We start from the raw sequence: 23,203 nt of genomic DNA, 5'->3' as shown, positions 1-23,203 counted from the left end.
TAAACTTCATAATCAAATCTTCAGATAAAATTATGTTTTATCCATTAAAAATATTTCTCTCACACTTTGTAAAGCAAACATTAAAAACATTCTGGTTGGGACTTCCCTGGTGGTCCAGTGGTTAAGAATCCACCTTCCGATGCAGGGGACGCAGGTATGGTCCCTGGTGGGGGAACTAAGATCCCCCATGCCGTGGGGAACGAAACCAGCGCACTATAGAGCCCTCGAGCCACAACTAGAGAGAAGCCCACGTGCTGCAACTAAGACCCGACGCAGCCAAATAATAATAAAATAAAAATTTTAAGAAAAGCCATTCTTTAAAAAAAAGAAGCATTCTGGTTGGCATTTGCATTATCTCCTAGAGAATGGCAGATACATGGGTCTGAAAAGTAAAAACAAGTAAGCAAAATTACATCTACCAGCTGACCACTTTAAAATGGGAATGAAGTGAAGAAAAGTTAAATACACGAACAACTTGTAACTGCCAAATGCAATTAGCAGTTGAATAGTCAAGGGATGTCAATGATATAAAGTTTGTTATGAGCCAAGCGCACAGTATTTATAGTGAAAGTGGGTCTCTAAGAAAACGCAAAGCTATTCATATTGGTTCTCACTAGGCCATCTCCATACGGGAAACGTGAATATCCATAAAGCTGTTTCCAAAGGTTTTTCAACCACACATTTGATTCTCCTTCAGATGCATGAGCCTTGGCTCATTAATGTTACAGGCAGAATATCATACTTATCTCTTTGGTATGGAATTCCCTAGTCAGCAAGGTTAATCAGCGTAATGCACCTGAAGTACTTCGTTTATGGCCCAAAGCCTCAGGTTCTTTGGTTGATAGTCATATTTTTAATTAAAATAACCAATGAATGATTTCACTGGAAAACTTTCTGGCAGGTACTCTATCTACTTTACTAAGTAGCAACTGCCTTCCAAATATCTTGAAAGCTCTTATTTTCACTCTCTTAATGAGTCATCTTCTTATCACCTAATTTTCCTCTTTACCAGAAATTCACTCTCCTACTTTCCTATTGCCATCCCAGGGTTCTTTACCTTTCCTAGATGTTCAGATTTTTTTCTTTTAAATTTTACATTTCAAGCTTATTTTTTTTTTCTCTCCTGGGGAAACTCTGAGATTTATCCTGAAAATATTAGCTATTAAAAAGTAGGTAAGAATTGTGCTCCAGCCTGTAATCCTTCAGGACTGTGTAAATACGTGGACACAGCAGAGCAAATGTCTGCTTATCCAGCCACGAGCAGTGTGTGTAACCTTTGGCTGTAATAACAGAGGCTTCTTGTGTGTGGGGTTCTTTGGACTCAGATAACATTACAGCTGATAACTGTGGCAGAGCCGAGCTTAGCTGAAGATTTACCAGAGATGTGTATATCCCCCCAAACACTGGAGCAGAATCAACCCTTCTTCCAAAAGGTGGCCCAAACACTTCGCTCCTTACTGTATTTCCTGAGCCAGGGGTTTTCTACTCAGTGACTCAGGCATATCTCTGGATTCAGATTTAAATTAAACACACACACACACACACACACACACACACACGATTGGTCTGTGTATTTTTGTAGGGGCATAACTCCTAAATTCCTTTAGAACTTTGCCGAGAATTGATATCGGTTTGGAGGTGGACTGCATATAGCTTTCAGATTTGGGGGAGACTAGGTATACAAACATGGGCACTTCCTGCTACTTAATCTCTACAAGATATTTATCCTCATTTGTAAAGTGGAGGCTTTGTCAAGACCCCCTCTAGATCTCCTGCATGCTGATAATCTTCAATGTTTAGAAGGGGAAGTTATAGAAACAGATTAAGTGTCATGGTCTGGGGAAGGTAAAAAGTAATGGTAGATGCTATAAACCCACATGGGTGTGGCCTATATTTGAGAGTTCTCTCTGGGATGTTTTCCTAGGAGAAAGAATCTGTATTTTCTTCTCAGTTAAGCTCATTGCTCAAGCAGAGCTCAAGCAGAAGGCATCACTGCCCACGGACTGCAGACCCAGGGTGAGAACCAAGTAGTTTACATTAGGGGAAGCAGTGCCTTCCTCACGTCTGGCCCCATCAAGGGCTTTGTTCCTGGGTTTTACTCCCTCCTTACAGTCCTTTGGGCAATCTGAGCACACAGTCAAAGGGCATCCTGGACTCTGCAGAAGTGAGCAGAGGGGGGCCCTTTGAAAGACAAATGCGAAGAATAAATCACATTTTGAGTTCTGAAGCCCTGGGACAATATTGCTGTGGAAAGAAGGGAGAGTGTACAAAATGAATCTGCCTGATTAGTTAACTGTATTTCTGTCATGCTGTGACCATTGGGGTTACATTTTGTAGGACAAATTTTGATCTCTTGACATACCAGCGTCGACACAAATGTGTTAATGGGTGCTGCATCACTGTGGTTTTTTGGCAATGGCATTACCTCAGGTTTGGTCCTCAGTGAGGGTAGGTGTGGTGGAAAGGACACTCCTGCTTGTTTCCACACTTGGTACACAGTGACCTGTGACCGTATCGTCATTTAAAGGTTGTGACTGGGGCTTTCCTGGTGGCGCAGTGGTTGAGAGTCTGCCTGCCGATGCAGGGGACGCGGGTTCGTGTCCCGGTCTGGGAAGATCCCACATGCCGCGGAGCGGCTGGGTCCGTGAGCCATGGCCACTGAGCCTGTGTGTCCGGAGCCTGTGCTCCGCAACAGGAGAGGCCACAATAGTGAGAGACCCGCGTACAGCAAAAAAAAAAAAAAAAAAAAAGGTGGTGACTGTATGTGTGTGGCCTGTTTGCTGTGGACTGCTTCTGTCTCTTCAGTGGGCTTTCCTGCTTTGCAAGGGCTTGAATTATCCAGAAACTCCTCCCCGTTACCCCCCACCAAAGTTCTGCAATGTAGCTTCAAGATACATTGCGACAGACCCTGATCTGTATCCGACTATCTATTCTCTTCCTATCTCTCCACTCAGCTCCCTAGGGGCACCAGCTAAGGGATCTTGCTGCCACCCACCCATCTACGTTCCTACCACCCACATTCCTTTCTAGGAGAGGTGAGTTGTAGGCACAATTTCATTTATGAGGTTAGCTGAATTCCAACACCTGGCCATCTCTGAGCCCAATTTACTGGTTAATGATTATGATTATAGGACACGGAGATGAAACTGATTGAGAGGTCAAGGATGACCGATTCATGTAATAAACAGGCAGGATAGATTCTCTAAGTGCTACTGGGAATTTAAGAAAAAAAATCAACAAATGTATCTCCATATCAGAGATGTGACATAGAGATGAATTCGGGATCTTCTTTCTTTCCTTATGATTTGTGAAGCAGGCTTGGCGCTAAACCTATTCTACTTCCACAAAGACAAAGACAGATGGAAACCCTGCATTGCAGATATTCTGAGTCCATTAGCTTGGACTGAGGCAGACGACTTATGGCTCCAGCAGGCTGAAAAAGTGGCAGTTTTCTCATCTGGAAAATGAAAGGCTTGGACTGGATAATCTTCCCTCCAGCGCTAACATTCTGTGTTTCTTTGATTTTACATCAAAATGGTGTTTTCTTAATCAGCTCTCTGCTGCTTCCTTTCTGAGATCATTTTTCTTACCACTACAGAAGCAGACTTGAGTTTCCAATCAGTTGCTGCATAGAGCTGCCTAATCTTTGCCGTTAATTGGCAAGCAAAACACACTCCAGTTTTCAGATCTGGAACCAGCTTCTTTGCAACAGAGTTAGAAGAGGCTGTCTTTGCAAATTGCTTGTAGAGGAAACTTGAGTATTAAGATGACTAAGTATTGGTGTTAAGTGATTCCTTCCTTATCAAAAGCAGGTTGCATACCATATAGCTTAAAAACTATGCTTGGAACACAGATTCAATGTGCACAGCTAAATGGAAATGTATATATGGATATATACAAATGTATTGTGTGTGCATATCTATTTACACACACACACACACACACACACACACACACACACACACACAGGCACAGGGTTGATCCTCCCCAGTCCAGACTGTCTGTGAAACTATTTGTCTCTACTAGGGAAAATCCATATCACCAAATACCTTTCAGTGTCTGAAATCTGGAATTAGTATCTTAGAACTTAATTCTATTGTATGAATACAGATTCCTACATAAATTCAGATAATCCTAAGAGGGTCACACTTTAAACAATCCTCAGTCTATTAGACCTTAGTGTAAATTAACTTTGGATTTCTTTTTAAAGAACAACTTTGGATAAGGGGAGAGTTGGGAGGATGAGAAAGCAAAATGGCCCTAGAATTCTGAGTGAGATGAAAAGAGACTAAAGTGTGTGTGTGTGTGTGTGTGTGTGTGTCTGTCTGTCTGTCTGTCTGTCTAGGTTGGAGGGTGGGCCATAGAAAAACAAAATTCTGGTTGGGAGCGTTCATTCCCTCAGGATTAATCAGCATTGTGCATAACCCTATAAATAACCTCTTTTAAAAAATATAAATTTATTTATTTTTCGCTGCGTTAGGTCTTCATTGCTGTGCATGGGCTTTCTCTAATTGTGGCAAGCAGGGGCTACTTTTCGTTGGGTTGGCAGTGCACGGGTTTCTCATTGCGGTGGTTTCTCTTGTTGCGGAGCACAGGCTCTAGACGCGTGGGCTTCAGTAGTTGCGGCTTATAGGCTCTAGAGTGCAGGTTCAGTAGTTGTGGCTCACGGGCTTAGTTGCTCCACAGCATGTGGCATCTTCCTGGACCAGGGCTTGAACCCGTGTCCCCTGCACTGGCAGACACATTCTCAACCACTGCACCACCAGGGTAGCCCTAAATGGCCTATTTAAACTAAATTATTTTTCCTCCTGGCCAGGAGCACAACAGTTTATTTTAATTTTATTTATTTTTATAAATAGTAATACACGCACAAGGTACTAAATTTAAAAGCTCAAGGGGAGCATTGAAGGATAAGTAAATCTATGTTCTTGTCCCCCAGTCCCCACCAGTGCAACCAGTTTCTTGTGTTAGGTGTTTATAAATATTTTCTTACCTGTTAGCCTTTATACACACTCTTCGGCTCCCTGCTTCTCTCATTCAATAATATATCTTGCGATTTTTTCCATACCAGTATACACAGAACCACCCCCTTCTTTGTAATGACTGTATAGTGTTCCACTGTACAGATGTACATACTTTATTTAAACAGTCTCCTATTGATGAAGATTGAGGTTGTTTCCAATCACTAACCATTAAGAACAATGCTGTAGTGTAGTGCATGTTGTTGTCCTGGGCCAGGTTACCAGGATTTATAACTCCCAGGAACTTCATACTCTTCATAAAGAGTTCAATGCAAGTAGTGTTCCTGGGAGTTGTGTAATACAGTGGCCCTTATATGGCATTTCACACATGAGTGAACGTACTTGTAGGATAAATACCCAGGAGTGGTGCGTAGGTAGTTCTTTTCACTTAAATGAGAGACTTTTAATACCTAATCACCAGGCCCACCTTTAACGTGGTCATCATCCTCTGAGTGCCCTCCAGGTGCTCATTTTTGTTGCCCGGAAGTATTTACAATATTTTAGATTTTTCTGACCTCATCTAATCAGTGAAGCATACAACTTGTACTTCTCTTGTTCTGGGTGCTATACCCTATTAATGTAGCTAAAGATTGTATCAGCATTTGGGCAGCTTCATCTTACTGTTGGCTCATTTCTAGATTATTGTCAACTCAAATACTTAGGTTTTTCCTCAAATAAATTACCATTAAATCATAATCTGCTGGGACTTCCCTGGTGGTTCAGTGGTTAAGACTCCGCACTTCCAATGCAGGGGACGTGTATTCAATCCCTGGTTGGGGAATGAAGATCCCATATCCCACGCGGTGCAGCCAAAATATTAAATAAATAAATAAAGACGATCTTTCCAAAAAAAATCTAAGAAAAATAAAGAAACTCATAATCTGCTTACTTTGTACTCGCATAGTGGCATTTTTACAACCGATTGTAAAAACAAACTTCTGATTTATCCATGTTAAAATTTATATTGTTGTTTCCACCCTAGAGTCTCTTCTAAGCTGTTGAGCTATATCTACATCTTCATCTTGCCATTAAATATTTCATCTTTCTGTACCTGTTTTCCATTCTCCACTCATAGTGAGCTTAATGCCGTGGCTCTGGGTATTGACATTGAAAAAGGATTTATAAAGTTATCTTTGTTATAGCTTGTCAAAATGGCAATCATTGGACACTTGGGAAAAAGGGACTAGTTCAGTGTTCAGAAGTCAGAGGTAAGAGGGAAAAAGGAAAGAGAGAGAGGGTGAGAGGGAGGGAGGGTGGGAGGAGAGAGAGAGAGAGAGAGAGATTTTCAACAGCTAATGGGATTTAAGATCTCAGTTCTAGGAACAGCTATGCTTCTCCTGACCAATTTATCTGTGTATAGCTTGTGGGCATAGTTAATTGTGCAACACATCATGTTTTCCTGTTTATTTTGGCTGCTGGGAAGTTCAAAGGCAAATTTACAGTGTGGTTCTAGCATATATACAACACAGTTTATATTTTGGGTACCTATCTGACCCTGGACCTCTTTTTATTTTCCTTCCTTATTTTGCCTTCCTTATTTTTTCCTTTGCCCTTATTTTCTAGATCATTAAAAATAAAATCTTGTGTAAAATTTGTAAGCTGCTATAAATTTTTCTTAATTCTTCTTCGGAAAGAGGTGTTGTATAAACTGATAGGCAAATAAAATCTTGGTGTGACAAATTTTCTAAAGACATCAAATACATTCATACCTTAGCTTGACAATAGCAACAACTAGAGGGAAAAAGAACTGTGATGGAATGAAAATTATAAGCTTGTAAGTAACAGCTTTGGAATCATTCAAGACAATGATTGGGAATTTAAAAAAAATCTTTAATAAGAATGTCCTGTAAATCATCACGTAAAATAAAATGCAGTCACATAAATGAAGGTCTCAAACACAAATGCCTTGGACAGCCAGGAAGGTAAAGTAAATGAAGGACCAAGATAATAGGGGATAGTAGAAAGCCCCTGTCCCATTTAAGTAACCCAAATACACTACTAAGCTAAACATTTGCAGATTCATCAGCCACTAGTTTACAACTTCCAAATCATCCCCCAATTTTATAAATGTGACAAAAGTAAAATACTTTGTAAAAATCCTCACTAATTCTCACAGGGAGAAATCCTAGACCAAGAAGTTAAACTTTCTCTCCCTTTCTTTTTTCAGGTTATTGGTTGCCTAGTTACAAATTAAAGTCTTCCTGGGCCACGGGCCTGCATCTCTCTGTCTTGTTTGGTCACGTGGAATGTCTTCTGGTGCTACTGGACCACAATGCTACAATCAACTGTAGACCTAATGGGAAAACCCCTCTTCATGTGGCTTGTGAAATGGCCAACTTGGATTGTGTTAAGATTCTCTGTGACCGTGGAGCAAAGCTCAATTGCTACTCCTTAAGTGGACACACAGCTTTACACTTCTGTACAACTCCTAGCTCCATCCTGTGTGCCAAGCAACTGGTTTGGAGAGGTAAGCCTTTCTGGGTGGCTGACATCGTCATCTACTTGCCCAGTCATGGTTTTGAAAATTGGTGACCCTTACTTACCTCCGGCAATGTAGTACATATCTCTATTCATTAAGCCTAATTCAGGGGGCCCTAAAAATATGTAGAGAGATAGTTATGTTGGCCCCAGTCATTCAGTGATGATCACATTGAATTCTTATTACTGTTTTAATTGTAGGAGTCTCGTTAATTAGCACATTTATTTAACAAATATTTATTAGCTTCTATGATGTCAGGTAATGTGCTAAGAAAGTAAAAAGAGAAAATAGTTTCTGACTTCTAGGAGCTTATATTCTAGTAGGGGAGATGAATATTGATGAAATAAATTATAAATACATAACTGTAAATTGGGAAAGGAGCAAAATAAGGTGCTATGAAAGAGAACGTCAGGAATAAACTATTATAAAATGTGTAAAACTTCTCTAAAGATACAATATTTAAGCTGAAACTTTATAATGGGAAGGAGCTGGCCATTAAAAACAAGAGCAAAGAAGAAAAGTCTAGGGATAGGGAATAGCATGTGCAAAGTTGCTACGGGAGCAAAAAACTTGGAATATCCAACACATGGAAGAAGGCCAGTATGGCCAGAGTATCATGGCGGGGTGGGTGGGAGGGATAAGAGGGTAGAGGGTAGTGCCGCCAGATGACATTGGATGTGTCAGATCATATATGGCCTGATGGGTGCCGAGTGTGGGGTTTAGAAATGGAGCCACTGAAAAGTTTAAAGCAAGGCAATGACACGGTTTAATTTTCACTTAAGATCATCAATATGGGGTCATTCATAAGCTGGGTTGGAGAAGGCCAAGAATGGAAGCAGGGAGACCAGCAGGGAAACTCTTGCAATAGTGTAGGTGGGGGGGATGATGATTTTCACTAAGGGGAAAGCTTGGATAGGAAAATTAGAAAATGGGTTTGCAATGTTTTAGAAGCAGAATTGGTGGGACTTGGAGATGGATTTGATATAGGTGGGGGTGGGGCTGGGTGACAGAAAAGGAAGTTTCAAGAATCATTGCCAGGTTTCTGGCTTTAGAAAATGGCTGGATAGTGATGCCATTTTTTAAGATGGGAAAACTTGGGGAAGAAGCATGTATGTGGGGAAGATCGTTATACCATTTTTTTTTAAGTTGGGTTTACAGAGGTATAATTTATATACCGTAAGTTCACTGTTTTTGAGTAATAGAGAGTCGTGAAACCATTCACCACAATTATCTCAAAAAATCCCCCGATGCCCTTGGTAGTTAATTCCCTCACTCTCCCCCGACCCCTGGCAACTGTTGATCTGTTTTCTGTCCCTTTAGTTTCATCTTTTCAGAATGTCATATTAATTAAATTATACAATATGTAACCTTTTGAGGCTGGTTTCTCCAGTGTAGCATAATGCATTTGAGATTCATCAATGTGACTGCACTCACCAGTAAATCAGACCTTTTTATTGCTGAATAGTATTCCGTGTATAGATGTAACACAGTTTATTGACTCCCTAGTAGAGGGGCGTTTGGATTGCTTCTAGTTTTTGACAGTTTTGAAAAAAGCTGCTCTAAACATTTGCATACACGTTCTTGTATGGACATGTTTCATTTCTCTTGGGTAAACACCTAGGAATGGGAAGCTGGGTTGTATGGTAAGTTTATAAGAAACTGCCAAACTGTTTTCCAAAGTGCTTCTACCCTTTTGCATTTCCTCCAGCAGTGTGTAAGAGTTCCTGTTATCCTCCATCCTTGTCAGAACTTCGTAATGTCAGATTCTTAAAGATTGTTTTAGCCATTATAATAAGTATTAATAGCATCTCATTATGCTTTTAATTTGAATTCCTCTAATGACCAAAGACATTGAGTATGTTTTCATGTATTTGTCTGCCAGCTGTGTGTTCACTTTGGTGAAATATCTGTTCATTTCTTTTGCTGCTTTTTTTTTTTTTTTTTTTTTTTTTTTTTTGCGGTATGCAGGCCTCTCACTGTTGTGGCCTCTCCCGTTGCGGAGCACAGGCTCCGGACGCGCAGGCTCAGCAGCCATGGCTCACGGGCCCAGCCGCTCTGCGGCATGTGGGATCTTCCCGGACCGGGGCACAAACCCTTGTCCCCTGCCTCAGCAGGCAGACTCTCAACCACTGCGCCACCAGGGAAGCCCGCTTTTTTTTTTTTTTTTAATGGTTGTTTTCTTGTTATTGATCTGTGAGAGTTCTTAATATATTTTGGATACTAGCCCTTTGTCAAATACGTATTTTGCAAATATTTTAATTCATTCTTTGGATTTTCATTTTTGTAATGGTGTTTTTAAAAGAGCAGAAGTATTTAATTTTGATAAATTCAGTTTATCAATTTTTACCTCTTAATGATTTGTGCTTTCTGTGTTCTAGCTAAGAAATGTTTGATTAACCCAAGTAACAAAGGTTTTCTCCTACGTTTTTCTTCTAGAAGTTTTATAATTTCAGGTTTTACTTTTATGTCTTTGATTGATTTTGAGTTATTTTTTGCATATGGTGTGAGGTATGGGTTGAAGTTCATCTTTTTCATGTATGGATGGCCAATTGTTTCAGCATCATTTGTTGAAAAGATTATTCTTTCACCATTGAATTGTTTTGATATTTTTCTCAAAAGTCAATTGGCCGGGACTTCCCTGGTGGTCCAGTGGTTGAGACCTCACCTTCCAAGGGTGCAGGTTCGATCCCTGGTTGGGGAGCTAAGATCCCACATGCCTCACAGCCAAATAACCAAAACATAAAACAGAAGCAGTATTGTAACAAATTCAATAAATACTTTAAAAATGGTCCACATAAAAAAAATCTTAAAAAAAAAGTCAATTGGCCAAATATGTATGGGTCCATTGATCTATATATCTATTTTTTGCTAATCCTCCACTGACTTGGTTGTTCTATATCAAGTCTCAAAAGCACATAGAGTGAGTCCTTCTAGGTTAGTTTTAAACATGAGAGGTTTCAGACCTCTTTGAGACATCAAAGTGAATAAGTCAAGGATGCACTTGATATAAAAGTATATATTTCAGAAAAGAGCTCTGAACTAAAGCAGTAAGTTTAGGAGCCATTTGGCCTATAGATTGTATTTGAAGCCAAGGAAATCAATGAACTCACCTGAATAAACAGTGTAGAGAGATAAAAGAGAACTTAGGACCAAGCTCTGACAAATTCTTATGTTTCGAGGTTAGCAGGATGGAGAGGAGGCAATAAAAGAGAGTGAAATTATTCTAGGGTTTTGATTTCTCTTCCTTGTGATAACCACTTTCCTCTATAATTCTTTATTTCTAAGAATGTGTTAAAATATTCCACACTAAAAAAAAAAAAAAGAGTGAAATGGATTGATAAATGAAGTTGGAGAAAATCCAAGAGCATTTTTGGCATCAGAGAAACTAAGAAAAAGGCAGGTTCAAGAATGGGGGAGTGGTCAGCTGTATTGATAGCTACTGAGAGGTTTAATCAGATGTTCATTAGATTAAGTGACAGAGTTATCACTGACAAAAATAGTTTTGATGAAATGGTAGGTGCAGAAGCCAGATCAGAAGATGTGAATGGGAGGTTAGAAACTAGAGATGGCATATGCTGACAACTGGTAAAAGAAATTTGGCTGCAAATGTGAGCATAAGAGTAGCATGATTGCTGAAGGGGGTTTGGGGGGGGGGGGCGTTTGTCACAGGAGACTATTATCTACAGTTGAAGATAAAAGGAAATGTTTGGGGACTTCCCTGGTGGCGCAGTGGTTAAGAATCCGCCTGCCAATGCAGGGAACATGGGTTCGAGCCCTGGTCCAGGAAGATCCCACGTGCCGCGAAGCAACTAAGCCCGTGCGCCACAACTACTGAGCCTGCTCTCTAGAGCCCGTGAGCCACAACTACTGAGCCCGTGTGCCACAACTACTGAAGCCCGCGCACCTAGAGCCTGTGCACAAGAGAAGCCACCGCAATGAGAAGCCTGCGCACCGCAACGAAGAGTAGCCCCCACCTGCCGCAACTAGAGAAGGCCCCTGCGCAGCAACGAAGACCCAGTGCAACCAAAAAAAAAAAAAAAAAAGGAAATGTTTGTACACTGAAGGAAATGATTTATAGAAAGCAAACAGTTGAAGATGCATGAAACAGGATAACTGAAAGGTCCAAATCTTAGAGAAGTTGAGATGGGGTGAAATCCAGAGACCTTGAGACACATCCTCCTTTTCATCAGGTGAGCCAAAGTAAAAGATGGTTTTAATGCCAGAGCACTTGTAGATTTGGTTGTGGTAAGATGAGGGAGTCCCTATCTGGTACAAAGTCATCAGCCAAAATGAGAACAGAAAGACTGGAAATTGGATGAGAGAGGGGAAGATATGGAAAGGTCATGGGGAAAGAATGGGAGGACATGCTTGAAGATGCTGTGGTCTTCTCAACCTGTGAGAACTAAAGGGAAAAGAAAAATCAACCCAGCTTATCCTCCTTCTTGCCTGCCCTGGGAGGAAGGGCCCAGTGCAGAGATGCTTGGAGAAGGACAGGCATTGATTGGAGCTTATCCACTTTACCTTCCCACATGGGGCCATCACCACCTTTCACATTTACTTATACATTTATTTTTAGATTTAGTTTTTTTAATCTACATTTTAACTAATTAATTTAAACTTTTAAGCTGTTTATCTTCAAAATTTTTGGAAAGTTAAGAAATTATATATTTGTTTAGTTATTGATCTTTTATATCACTACCTTTTCATCAACCACGGAATAACAGTGAGCTCCCGACCTCGTCTTTCCTCAGAGGTGTTACCACACAGCTTTCCCAGAGGACACAGTTATTCCCCATGTGCTTTATCCCTGCCGACAGAGGGAGGCCTACCTAGAGAAGGAGGAGTGAAGAGGTAGGAGGAGACTGAGCAACGCCCCCTGTAGGCTGACACAAGGAATTGGACTGATAACCCAAGAGGAAGAGTAGAAGGAAGTCTGTTAAAGATAACTGACCCTTTAGCACCACGTCATCAAAGGCTGAAGCCATAACAAGAAAGGTAAATTAGAGAACACAAAAATGTTTGTTTCAACATCTGTGTGGCAAACAGATTATAAAATTAAAAAGCAGTCATAAAACTGGGAAAAATATTTGGGACTATATGACAAAGGGCTCATATCCTTACTATGTAAAGAAACTTTAAAAATTAAAGTTAGGAGGGTAACAACTAAGAGAAAAAAAAAAAAAAGCACAAAGGGACCAAGAACAGGAATAGGTATTTCAGAAAAAAAACAGGCAAGCATATAAACGACAAATAAAGGTAACATAATGATCACTTGTAATCAGTAAAATGTCAATTAAAAATAAGAATTAGATGTTTTGTTGTGTTTATTACATTAACGAAGATATCAAAGATGATAGTACATATGTTGACAAACACGTGGGGCAGTGCTCTCACACAGGCTTAATGGAGTGAAAATGCATATGATTGAGGGGAATATCAAAAGCTTAAAACCTTTTTAAACTCAGAAATTCTGCCTCTAGGATTAGGGACTAATTCAGCACCTTTTGACTCAGGGTTCTCATTGATGTAGGGCCTCAAATTCAGACTTTGGATATATCTCTAAACAAGGTTATACACTGAGTCAGAGATAACTGATGAGAAAGAAAGACATTTATCGTGTAACAGAATTTTGCTTGGTCACGTGATCTGTAGTACACTAGAAATTGAGACTTCTCCTAATTCTATGAGAATCTTCAAAATAGTGGAGTTATAGTGTGTTTTGTTTTATATTTTTGCAATAAAAGCTTTGATTGGTTAAGAAATACATTTAAAATGTACCACAATTTTAAAAGATATATATTGGCATTTTTAATTTTTAATGTACTTAGAGTCTCAAAAAAGTTGCTTGATTTCTTTTTGCACTCAGAGAGTCATTTATATTACTGAAATACTTAAAAAATATTTTTATATATAATAGAAAAATTTAAGCTGTTACCTCCATACCATACAGACGTTAAAAATGATATTGTAAAAGAATGTTTATTGACATAGAAAGATTTAAAAATAAGTTCCTAGGAGTGTATGAACTGCGTAAACTTATTTTTCTAAAAATTATATATGATTATGCATATCAGAAAATAATATATGAATTATGAGTCAAACTTGATAGCATAAGTAATATTTAGCTGTAGCTAAGTAACTTCAAGTAAGCAAATTTGTTATGTCAGATCCTTACTCTTAGAATAAATTTTTTTTTAAGTGTGGTACCTGGAAAATTTTTCAAAACAAAATAAAACTGTAAATCAGGTAATTGGGTAAAATTTCACCCATTTTATGAATGGAGGAAAGGAGAAGAGAAGTGCTTGGAGGTAATCTTCTAGTCTGGAAATTCTAGAAGACTGTCAGCATCTTGCAGCCTTTCTTTTGCATTTTTATGTCTTCAGTTTCTTGGACAGTGCTTGGCACATAGGAAGTACTCAATAAATGATCTCTGACTGATCTGGGAATGGCTCCAGGAGCCCTGACTGCATGGAAGGGAACTACTGCCATCTAGTAAATGGAAACTGTTATGTTCACAGTTAATTAAATGCTGCTGTTGGTCAGTTTTACTCTCTCAGTCTCTAGGGAGATAGCTGAGGGATGAATTTTCTCTCTCCAGGATTATGTGGTAGGCACTTTGAGAAGTCACATACATCACTTTGTAGCTGGACAGAGGGAATTGAGACAGCACACAGACAAGGAAAATAAGTCAGGCTAAACATTAAACTCAGGACCAGAGAAGTCCATTAGAGGAAAACCAATGCCATGGCAACTGAAAACCGATGTAATTTCATTTGCTATTTAATGGGCTTTTTGTGGAAAAGTGCTCTTTGTGGAAAAGGCTAATTGAGGCCAAAAAATTGCATGCAATTTTCTCTTAAAGGATTTTCCCCTATTTTTTCAATGTTGCAGAGCCTGCTTTGTCCTCAGGCTGGATTTTGTCTGCTATTTTTTTGTTTGTCTTTCTACTTAATGCCCCCCATCTTCTGGCCTTTGTTTCCTTTGGTATTAGTATAATAGTGTTCATCAGTTGAGAAGGCTTATTTACCTCAGTGAAAATGTCCTTTCTGTGAATCCTGCATTTCCCTACAAATAAAGAGAGTCAGGTCAGGTTTAGCTGGCTGAAAAGCAGCATATTATTTCTACCTATTCCCTTTCGTAAGAGGAAAATGAAAGCTGCTTGCTTTTCTCTGCATGAAGCAAATCCTGACAGTTGGAGGAAAATTTGTTACTGCAGGAAAGCCATAAAAATTCAAATGTTTCCTAGCAGAATGTAGCATGAGAGCAATGTAAAGGAGACCATGCCTTTTAAAAGACTGTCCCCTGCTACTTGGTGTGACAGTGGCACGAGTTACCTGCACGTTAGGAAATTCCCTATTCAATGATGTGAACACAGTAAGGCAAGATGTCATTGGACTTCACTTTGGCCAAGAAATAGATATGCCTGCTTGACAGACACCTCTCTCACCAGTCCATCACCTTCTGTCTTTCCATCTCTTAGGTTATATATTGTAATAGCACAAATCTGACCCTCCTAGTCACTTGCAAGTAACCTTGGGGATTTTTGTCCCATATGCTGTATGGGACATACACCTGTACAATAAGAATTTAATATTTTCTTTAAATTGACATTACTTATTTAATTTTAAAGGAACTTTTATATCACTATAAAAATTAATTTGTCACTATAAAAAATATGCCAAAATCCCTTGCTGTACATAGAAGGTAATAGTAACAGTAAATAATGGGCAATCAAATTCTTGACCTCTGTCAACCCAGAGACCTTCTTTTCTCAAATGGCAGAGAATGACTTTAAAAATCCTCATCTTTTGGTTGCTATTTTTTCTAGAAGCATTATCTTCAATTCCTCTGCTCTGAATGAATGAACTTGAAATTTGTTTGCAGGTCATTTCTCACATCCAGGCAAGCAGCAGGTGCTCCAGCCCAGTAAAGAATGTCCCATGTAAAATCATAGCACACTTGGGAAGGCATTGCCTTAAGCAGGGCTTTGTAAAGTTGATGGTCTATTTAGTAGTGAATTTTAGAAGCCTGCCCTTGAGAATCAGGAGTGGAATAAGTTTGCTGCTCTCACATCTCACACCTTTGTCCTGGAGGTCCTAGCTGACACAAAGAGAAAAGAAAAATAAATAAGATGTAAGAAGATTAGAAAGCAGGAAGCAAAACAGCCATTATTTCACACTATATGTTTGTCTAGATTTAAAAAAAAACAAGAAAATTTAAGGTCAAATGGTTAGAATTCATAACTGAATTCAGAAGAGGTACTGCATTTGAGATCAATATACAAAAATCAATTGTATTTTTATATACCAGAAAGAAGCAGTGAGAAATTATAATAAGAAAAGATGTATTTACCAAACCACAAGAAATTTAAGGGACTTAGAAAATGTATTCAGCAAAGGGTGGAAGAAATATAAAAATTGATTAAAAGACATTAAGAGGATACCACATTCAAGGTTTATTACAAAAAATGTGTTTCTTGATTACTTGCTCCTCAGAGGCAGCCACTTTCATTTCTTTTAGCTGATTAGTTTGATATTTATCTCCATATTGCTAAATAAATACCATTTATTTATGCATAAAATTGAAAAGAATAAGTAGCAACATAAACAGTTTTCTGATAATCTATTGATTTATCATAATGGAAGATGAGGATCTGGCTCCTTTTCCTCCCTGCCCTCCCCATACAAGTATCTTTCCTATCCTCCATCCTCACAATATAATGACATTATAGCTGTGAGGCTTGTACTAAACTAGGATAACCATTCCTTCTTTGTACAACATTTTGTGTTCCCTGAAGCTAATTGTCTTATTTTATTCATTTACTTATTTTTTTAATGAATCACCACTCTCTTAACCCCAAAACTTTTGCCAATAGTTTTAATCTTTTCTGAAAATATTTCAACAGGTATCTAATCAGTTTTATTTTCTTGAAAAAAGTCCCTCCTGGAGACTTCAGATCTATTCCAACCACTGTCATCCTGAAATCTCCATTCTCTCATCATCCTGGAGTCCCTTTGCCTCTCCCTATGTTAGATTTCCTGTTCCTGGATCCTGGGTCTTTCTAGATCTCGGTTTGTTGCCTGTTTGGGCCTCCGTTAGTTGATTTCTGAGAAATGGTGGAAGAAACTGCTCATGCACTTATTTCACCCTGACTTGGCACAGAATTCTAGATTGATCATCATTTTCCTTTAGAATGATGAAGGCATTTCTCCATGGCCGTTTTATTGCTTCATGGTTTCTTTGTGACTTATTATCTTCCTCTCTGAGAGGTTTAGGATTTTCTTTTTGTTTTTTGACATTCTGAAATTCCATGATGATGTGCCTTGATGGGTTGATTTTCACCTGTAGTACTGGGTTCTTTCAACCCCCAAACGTGCATGTCTCTCAGTTTTGAGAAATCTTCCATAATTATTTCTTACCTGAATTCTTTTCTTTTGTTTCCTGTATGCTCTCTTCCTTGAGTTGCTATTATTTGCATATTGTACCATCTGGACTGTTCTTCTAACTGTCTTACATTGTCTCTCCTGTTTTACATTGCTTTATCTTAATGCTCTACTTTCTAGGAGATTTACTCCCGATTATTTTTCTTAGTTTCTTGTTGTCTCTACCATCTTAAAGGTTTTCCTTAGATGTTTTATAATCTTTGGCTGTCTGCTGATATTTAAAATTGAGTGACTAAACACTGATTTGGAATCTACGTGTATGAGTGGGGTTAGTTGACTGTTGACTTCACTCTAGGGGATCTAATGGGACCTGTAATTTGAGGACTTGGTGACATATTATCTTTAGATATTTTTTCTTAGGCTGGTCAGATTCTCCAAAGAAATCTCTACCTGGCTTCTTTCTGGAGGGCCAAGGCCTGGTTGCCAGTATTCTAGGCTCCCAGGTGGGGAAGAGGACTTGGAATGCAAATGTGGTATACATGCATTCTAGAATGCTCTGCCTGGCTGAGCTAACTTCTACTCCTACTTAAGGCTTTAGTTCAGACATCAGTTCCAAAGATCATTCTTCCTGAATTCCCTTAAACTAAGTTAGGTCCCAATGTTATTCTGTATTCTCATAGCACATTGTAATTTTCCTTTGTGGCACCTATATTTTATTTGCTTAATCCTTTTAGTAGTGCTACACCCCTCACTAAACTCTGTTTCATAAGAACAGAGTTTTGCTCAGCATAGCCCATGCATAATACATATTGGTTGTTGATTATTTATTGAATGTTCAATAAAGAACAAGTACTAGAACTAGGGAGGACAAGTGTGTTTGAACCAGGGCAATTCCATGACTGTTACTGTCAAAATAACTCTGCGTTATTCTTTTCCCATATGAAGAGAGCAAGCTGGGATGGAGGGAGAAGTCAGAAGTGTCAAATAGTACTGAGAAATCTAGTACATTGAGAGTTAAAAATTTTCCATTGGATTCAGTGACGTGGAAGGAGACTGTAGCAATCAATTGAGTGAAGATGCAGAAATCAGAACAGAGAGGACTGATAATGAAAAAGAGATAGTCTGAGTGTGAACAAGACTTTTAAAGAGTTTGTGAAGAGGAGGCAAGAAGGCAGATGAAGAGGGAAAGGTGCTGAGAAATGTTTTCTTCTTGATAACAGAAACCTGAGCATTTAAGAAACTGATGACAGAATTCACTAGGGAGGCAGATATTGAGGACAGAGTGTAGAGGAGAGATAGCTTATGGTATGAGGATTCTGAGAAGTTTGGGAAATGAGATCTAGAACGAGGCAGAGGGGTTGACTCTAGAGAGAAGAACACCTGTTCTATTGTAGCTGAAGGCAAAAAATGAGAGAGGATGGGAGTTGACACTGGGTAGTCAGACTTTAAGGAAGTTTCCCTCTGAAAGGTATTTTCTATGTAAAGTAGAGGTGAGGAGATCTGAGAGGGAAAAGGGTTAAAAGATTGAGGAAGTTAAAAAGGTTTTAAATTATTATGGTGGAGAGTGGGGAAAAAAGTTGAGTAGAGAAACATTGGCTTGCTGAGCAGTCTCAAGGACCCAATGGAGTTTTTATGTTTGACTTTATGGTGGTACCGATCTTGTACAGGTGGCACTGCATCTGTAGTGATTTTTGCCATATAGTTCGCAGCTGCTTGGGTGCAGGTGCTGAGACAGTAGAGAATTGGGTTCACTCAGGATTAAGTTCATTCATAGCACTAGGCAGGCGCTATGAAGTGTTGGAGGTAGTTTAAAGTTTTGGCAAAAGAGTGATTGAAATGATGGAGAATGGAACTCAGCTGGATAGGAAGGGGAGGGAAGGACCGTCTAATGGACAAAGAGATCACAGAGAGGGGTTCTAATGAAACCAAGGTACAAAGATAGGCAGTTTTGGTCAGAGAATTGGATTTGGGAATTCGTGATTTCTGGAGACTGATCAGTTTCAGGGTAATGACTCAGTCCAGGTATGTCTACAGGTGGGAGCCACCAGATCGGAAAGGAGGAGAAAGTCACAGGAGAGAATGAGATCGAGAAACTGAGAGACAGGGCAGTAAGTGGTCATCCGAGTGATTGTTAAAGCCACCCAGAATTTGTGTGGAGAGGGATCATGTGAGTCAGGTGCCAAAGTCTTCAGAAACTGATGGGGAGATAAATGTATTCAGGAAGGAAGGTAGGTGGTATCGATGAAAAAACAGAGCCGCAAAGAAGCAGTGATATTCTTTTTATTTTTTCTTTTTTTCAAGAGAATTAGGGAAAAATTGGAAGCATCAATGGGGAGTCAGAGATATAAAAAAGGACACCCAGCTATATACTGCAGGCCAGAGTTAAGCATCCCGCATCACTTCTTTCGGCTAGGAATAGGGCAAAGCTAGTTTGGTTGCCATGGTGACCAGCGCCCTGTCTCTGGGCTCATTAATCCTGTGTTTCAAACTAAGCACTTAGCAATAGCTTCTGAATAAACGCAACAAAGCTCTGCATACTGAAAAGGGCACATTCATGTTAAGCAGGGGAGAAAGGTTTTAAATTTCATTCATTAAACTTGAGTAAATAATTTAATATCTTTGTGCATCAGTCCTCCTAGCTAATGAATAAGGATAAATGCTTAATGGAAAATCTAGCCTAATAAAGTTAACAGCATTGGCTTTACATATAAAGGAAATTGATGTTGCTGGTATATATGCATATGAAGGGGAAAATGGAAAGGAAAGAAACATATAAGTGTCTGTGATGTGGAATGTCAGGTACTTCAAAATAAAATGTCTCATTTAATCCTCACAACCACCATGTGAGATTGTTCTTATTATTCATATTATTCTCTTCATTTTATAGATGAGGAGTTGGAAGCTCAGAGTAGTTAAATAAGGCCCCAGCTAACACGATTGGTAGAATTTAACCAGGCTCCGTTCTAACCAATTGGGCTCCAGGGTGGTCCTACAATGTCTTGCTGAAAATTGCATACTGCTTATTCTTCTGGGACTTTTGGCTAATTGAAAAATTAGGAGAAAAATTTGTGCTAAGGTGACTACCTATATAAAAGAGCAGTTTAAATGCTGTATTAGAATTGCATTAGCTTAAAAAAATTTCACCATCATAAGATGATTTTAAAGGCTCTTCTTGGAAAAAAAAAAACCGAAAAGATAGCTGGGCATATTAAACGTGTGTTTAATTGAAAGAGGTGAAGAGGGCTTCCCTGGTGGCACAGTGGTTGAGAGTCCGCCTGCCGATGCAGGGGACACGGGTTCGTGCCACGGTCCGGGAAGAACCCACATGCCGCGGAACGGCTGGGCCCGTGAGCCATGGCCGCTGAGCCTGCGCGTCCGGAGCCTGTGCTCCACAACGGGAGAGGCCACAACAGTGAGAGGCCTGCGTACCAGAAAAAAAAAAAAAAAAAAAAAGACGTGAAGAAGAAAACTCGCTATATGCAAGTATAGGTACATGTACATATACATGTTTCCATATATGCTAAAAAATAAATTAAAAAAAGAAGGTCTAGAGTTGCAAAGCAGATCCTTAACACAGAAGCTGATATTTTTCTTCTAAGTATAATGCCTTTATTTGGGTTTTCTGGCTTTGCTCCAACAAAGGTGTAGATAAGTGATAGAAAAAGATATATTAAAAATCCATTAATTCATTTTCCTTAAAATTAAATTCTTTCATTAAAAAGATAAATTTCTAATTCCTGCTTCTAATACAGCAATTTGATCAATTTCTAATTTGATCAATTTCTAATTCCTGCTTCTAATATAGCAAGGTTTAAAATATATGGAAACAACTGGGTACAAGTTAAATATCCCTGTCACGAAACTTAGCTGTTAGCCATTTCTTTTAATTCAAATACTGGTTGTTTTGGTCTCAACTATATGAATATCCTAAGTCTATTTTCTTAAATTTGGGCTGCTTACTGCTGCCCCAGACAATTCCCAAGTGTTTCTTCAGCAGGAAAGTGTTAATTCTAGCCCTCTCTCCCATTAGTATTATAGGTTTCCTCCTCCGACTGGCTCTCTCTACTTTAAATTCTATCAAAGGCCATATGTGACCTGAGTTGTATGTTTTCCGTCTGGATATTTTATCTTTGTTTTTATAACTAGCAGCATCTGAAACCAGAAATTGAAGGATGAAATTTCCTTGGGCTTGCACTGCTTTATTTTTTTTCTATCATCACTTCTCTAATTTGTTCTTACTTAGAGGAGGCTGGATCTTATTATCTTCTGAACAGTTTAAACACCATTTAGCAAAAGATATCAGCTTTATAAACAGAAACGTAAGTGTTTTCTTTGTAATCTCCATAAGTAATAATTTATGGAAGATAATCTAAACAATTTTAATAGGAGACTCCCAGGGCCGATTTGGAGGTAAAATGGTTAAATCAAACAAGAGCCTGGGGCTTCCATCTCAGTTTTCTATTAAATTAACTAAGAAAACACCCAAATAGAGGAAGTGGCAAAAGCATCAGAACTGGAGGCTAAGATTCTAGCATACGCCAGCTTCCTGAAAAAGTTTCTACTAATTAGAAAGCTAATGGGAAGAGAATAAAGTGGATCCCCTCTTTTCTGAGATAAAACATCTCCCTGGCAGTCAGAAGAGGTATTAGCCAACCCCCACTGAGAGCCACTGAGGGCTGAATACTTGTGGGGAGGCCCCTAGAGCATCCTTTGCCTTGGTTCCTTGTGCCTTAGAAGTACCGGCAGCCCTCTGAAACTCTCTTCAGTTAAGAGGGCCATGCCAAGCAACGCACCAAGTGGTAAAGGCAGGAAGTAAATCCACTTCTTGCAAGCAGAGTTGAATTAACCTGGGTTGGGGCGGGAGGAAAAGACTGTATAAGAGCCCTGGGGAAAGGTCCGCTTGAGCTTAATAATAATAGTAACAACAACTGGATATGGCATTTCTGTTGCATGCCTGGCATTTTATCATATTCTCATTTAATCCTCACAACTGTCCTATGAGAGCAATACTGTTATTTCCATTTTCAGGTTAAAGCACTGAGCTTTAGGCGAGTTGCTTAATGGTAAGACCAGGTTTTGAATGCAGGTTGACCTCAATGCAGAGCACCTGCTTTTTCCACTAGGTGGGGCTGCCTCTCCTTTGCTACTCAGAATCCTGCCAATAATGTAACTTAATCTTGAGACTGCCCAGTTGCCCTGTTCTGTGAATCTGTCTCCGCTGTAGGCTGGACATGTCAGTCAATAAACCAGCTGCTTCCTCAGCTCCTTCTAGAACTGCCTTGTTCACAGCTCCTGATGAAGGGAAGGCTTAAGTTGTTAAGTTCTGTAGCACTGGATCCTTCCCCACCACAGCCCATTAGACCAGAGGTGGTATTCAAGCCAAGGAGCTCAAATATGACTTGATATGAAAATAGGAACTCAAGTATAGCCTTAAGAGTGTAGGTTCTTGCGTAAGATCACCTGGGTTCAAATTCTGACCCCCTTCCCCATTCACTACCTACGCGAGGGAGGGCAAAATTTAACCTCTTTGAATCTCAGCCCTCATTTACCAAATGGGGATACTGATAATAATCCAAGCTGATTCTAGGTCAAATAAGTTTGGGAAAATGCATGTTAAATTAGACAGATTTCCTCACCATAGGACTTTTCAGAATCCTTCATATGCTAATGTGAATTGTGACTACACCAAGGGACACAAATTTTACAAATTTATTTAACTACAGTGCTTTTATTTTTAATGAATATTACAGTACTAATATGCCACAGCACAGGCTTTGGCAAATAATGGCTTAGAAGAATGAGATTGGAGTCTGTAGCTAGAAGGGGAACTCACATTTGGTGCATCAGGCATTGCACTTAACCTTGTGTACATCAGTCTTCCCTCTAGTTTCCCATCTGAGGGCAAATTCTATTTCACTACAGTAGGCAGAATAATGACCCTCCAAAGAGGTCCACATGCTAATCCCTGGAATCTATAAATATGTTACCTTATATGGCAAAAGGGATTTTGAAGATGTGATTAAATTAAAAACCTTGAGGTGGGGAGATGGTATTGGACTGTCTGAGTCAGCCCATCTCCTTAAAACTGGAGAATCTTTTTTGGCTGTGGTCCGAGGAAATGTGACTATGGTAGGAAGGTCAGAAAGATTTCATGTGAAAAAGATTATACCCACCATTGCTGGAATGTGGGTGGGCTCTAGAAGCTGGAAAACCCAAGAAAACAGATTCTCCTACAGAGAACCACAATGACTCCTGATCTTTGCACACTTCTATTGGTTTTCCAAAAAACTGAACCAACAGAGAGAGAGAGGGAGAGGAGA

General features: G+C 39.3%; 1 protein-coding gene across 11 annotated transcripts in view; it reads left to right on the top strand.

Annotated features, from left to right (window-relative positions):
- Positions 1–23,203, top strand: part of ASB4 (ankyrin repeat and SOCS box containing 4) — a 363,721-nt gene that overhangs the window by 143,628 nt on the left and 196,890 nt on the right. For all 11 annotated transcript variants that reach the window (XR_013829960.1, XM_079932597.1, XM_079932599.1 and 8 more), the window contains one exon: positions 7,189–7,488. Coding sequence is in view for 10 of the 11 variants with exons in the window: in XM_079932597.1 (XP_079788723.1) it covers positions 7,189–7,488 (300 nt within the window). In the remaining variant the exon portion in view is untranslated. The remainder of the gene's footprint in view (positions 1–7,188; positions 7,489–23,203) is intronic.

Source organism: Stenella coeruleoalba (assembly GCF_951394435.1).
Source record: "Stenella coeruleoalba genome assembly, chromosome: 9".
Classification (NCBI taxonomy): Eukaryota; Metazoa; Chordata; class Mammalia; order Artiodactyla; family Delphinidae; genus Stenella; species Stenella coeruleoalba.
This window is presented reverse-complemented; position numbering and strand designations above follow the sequence as displayed.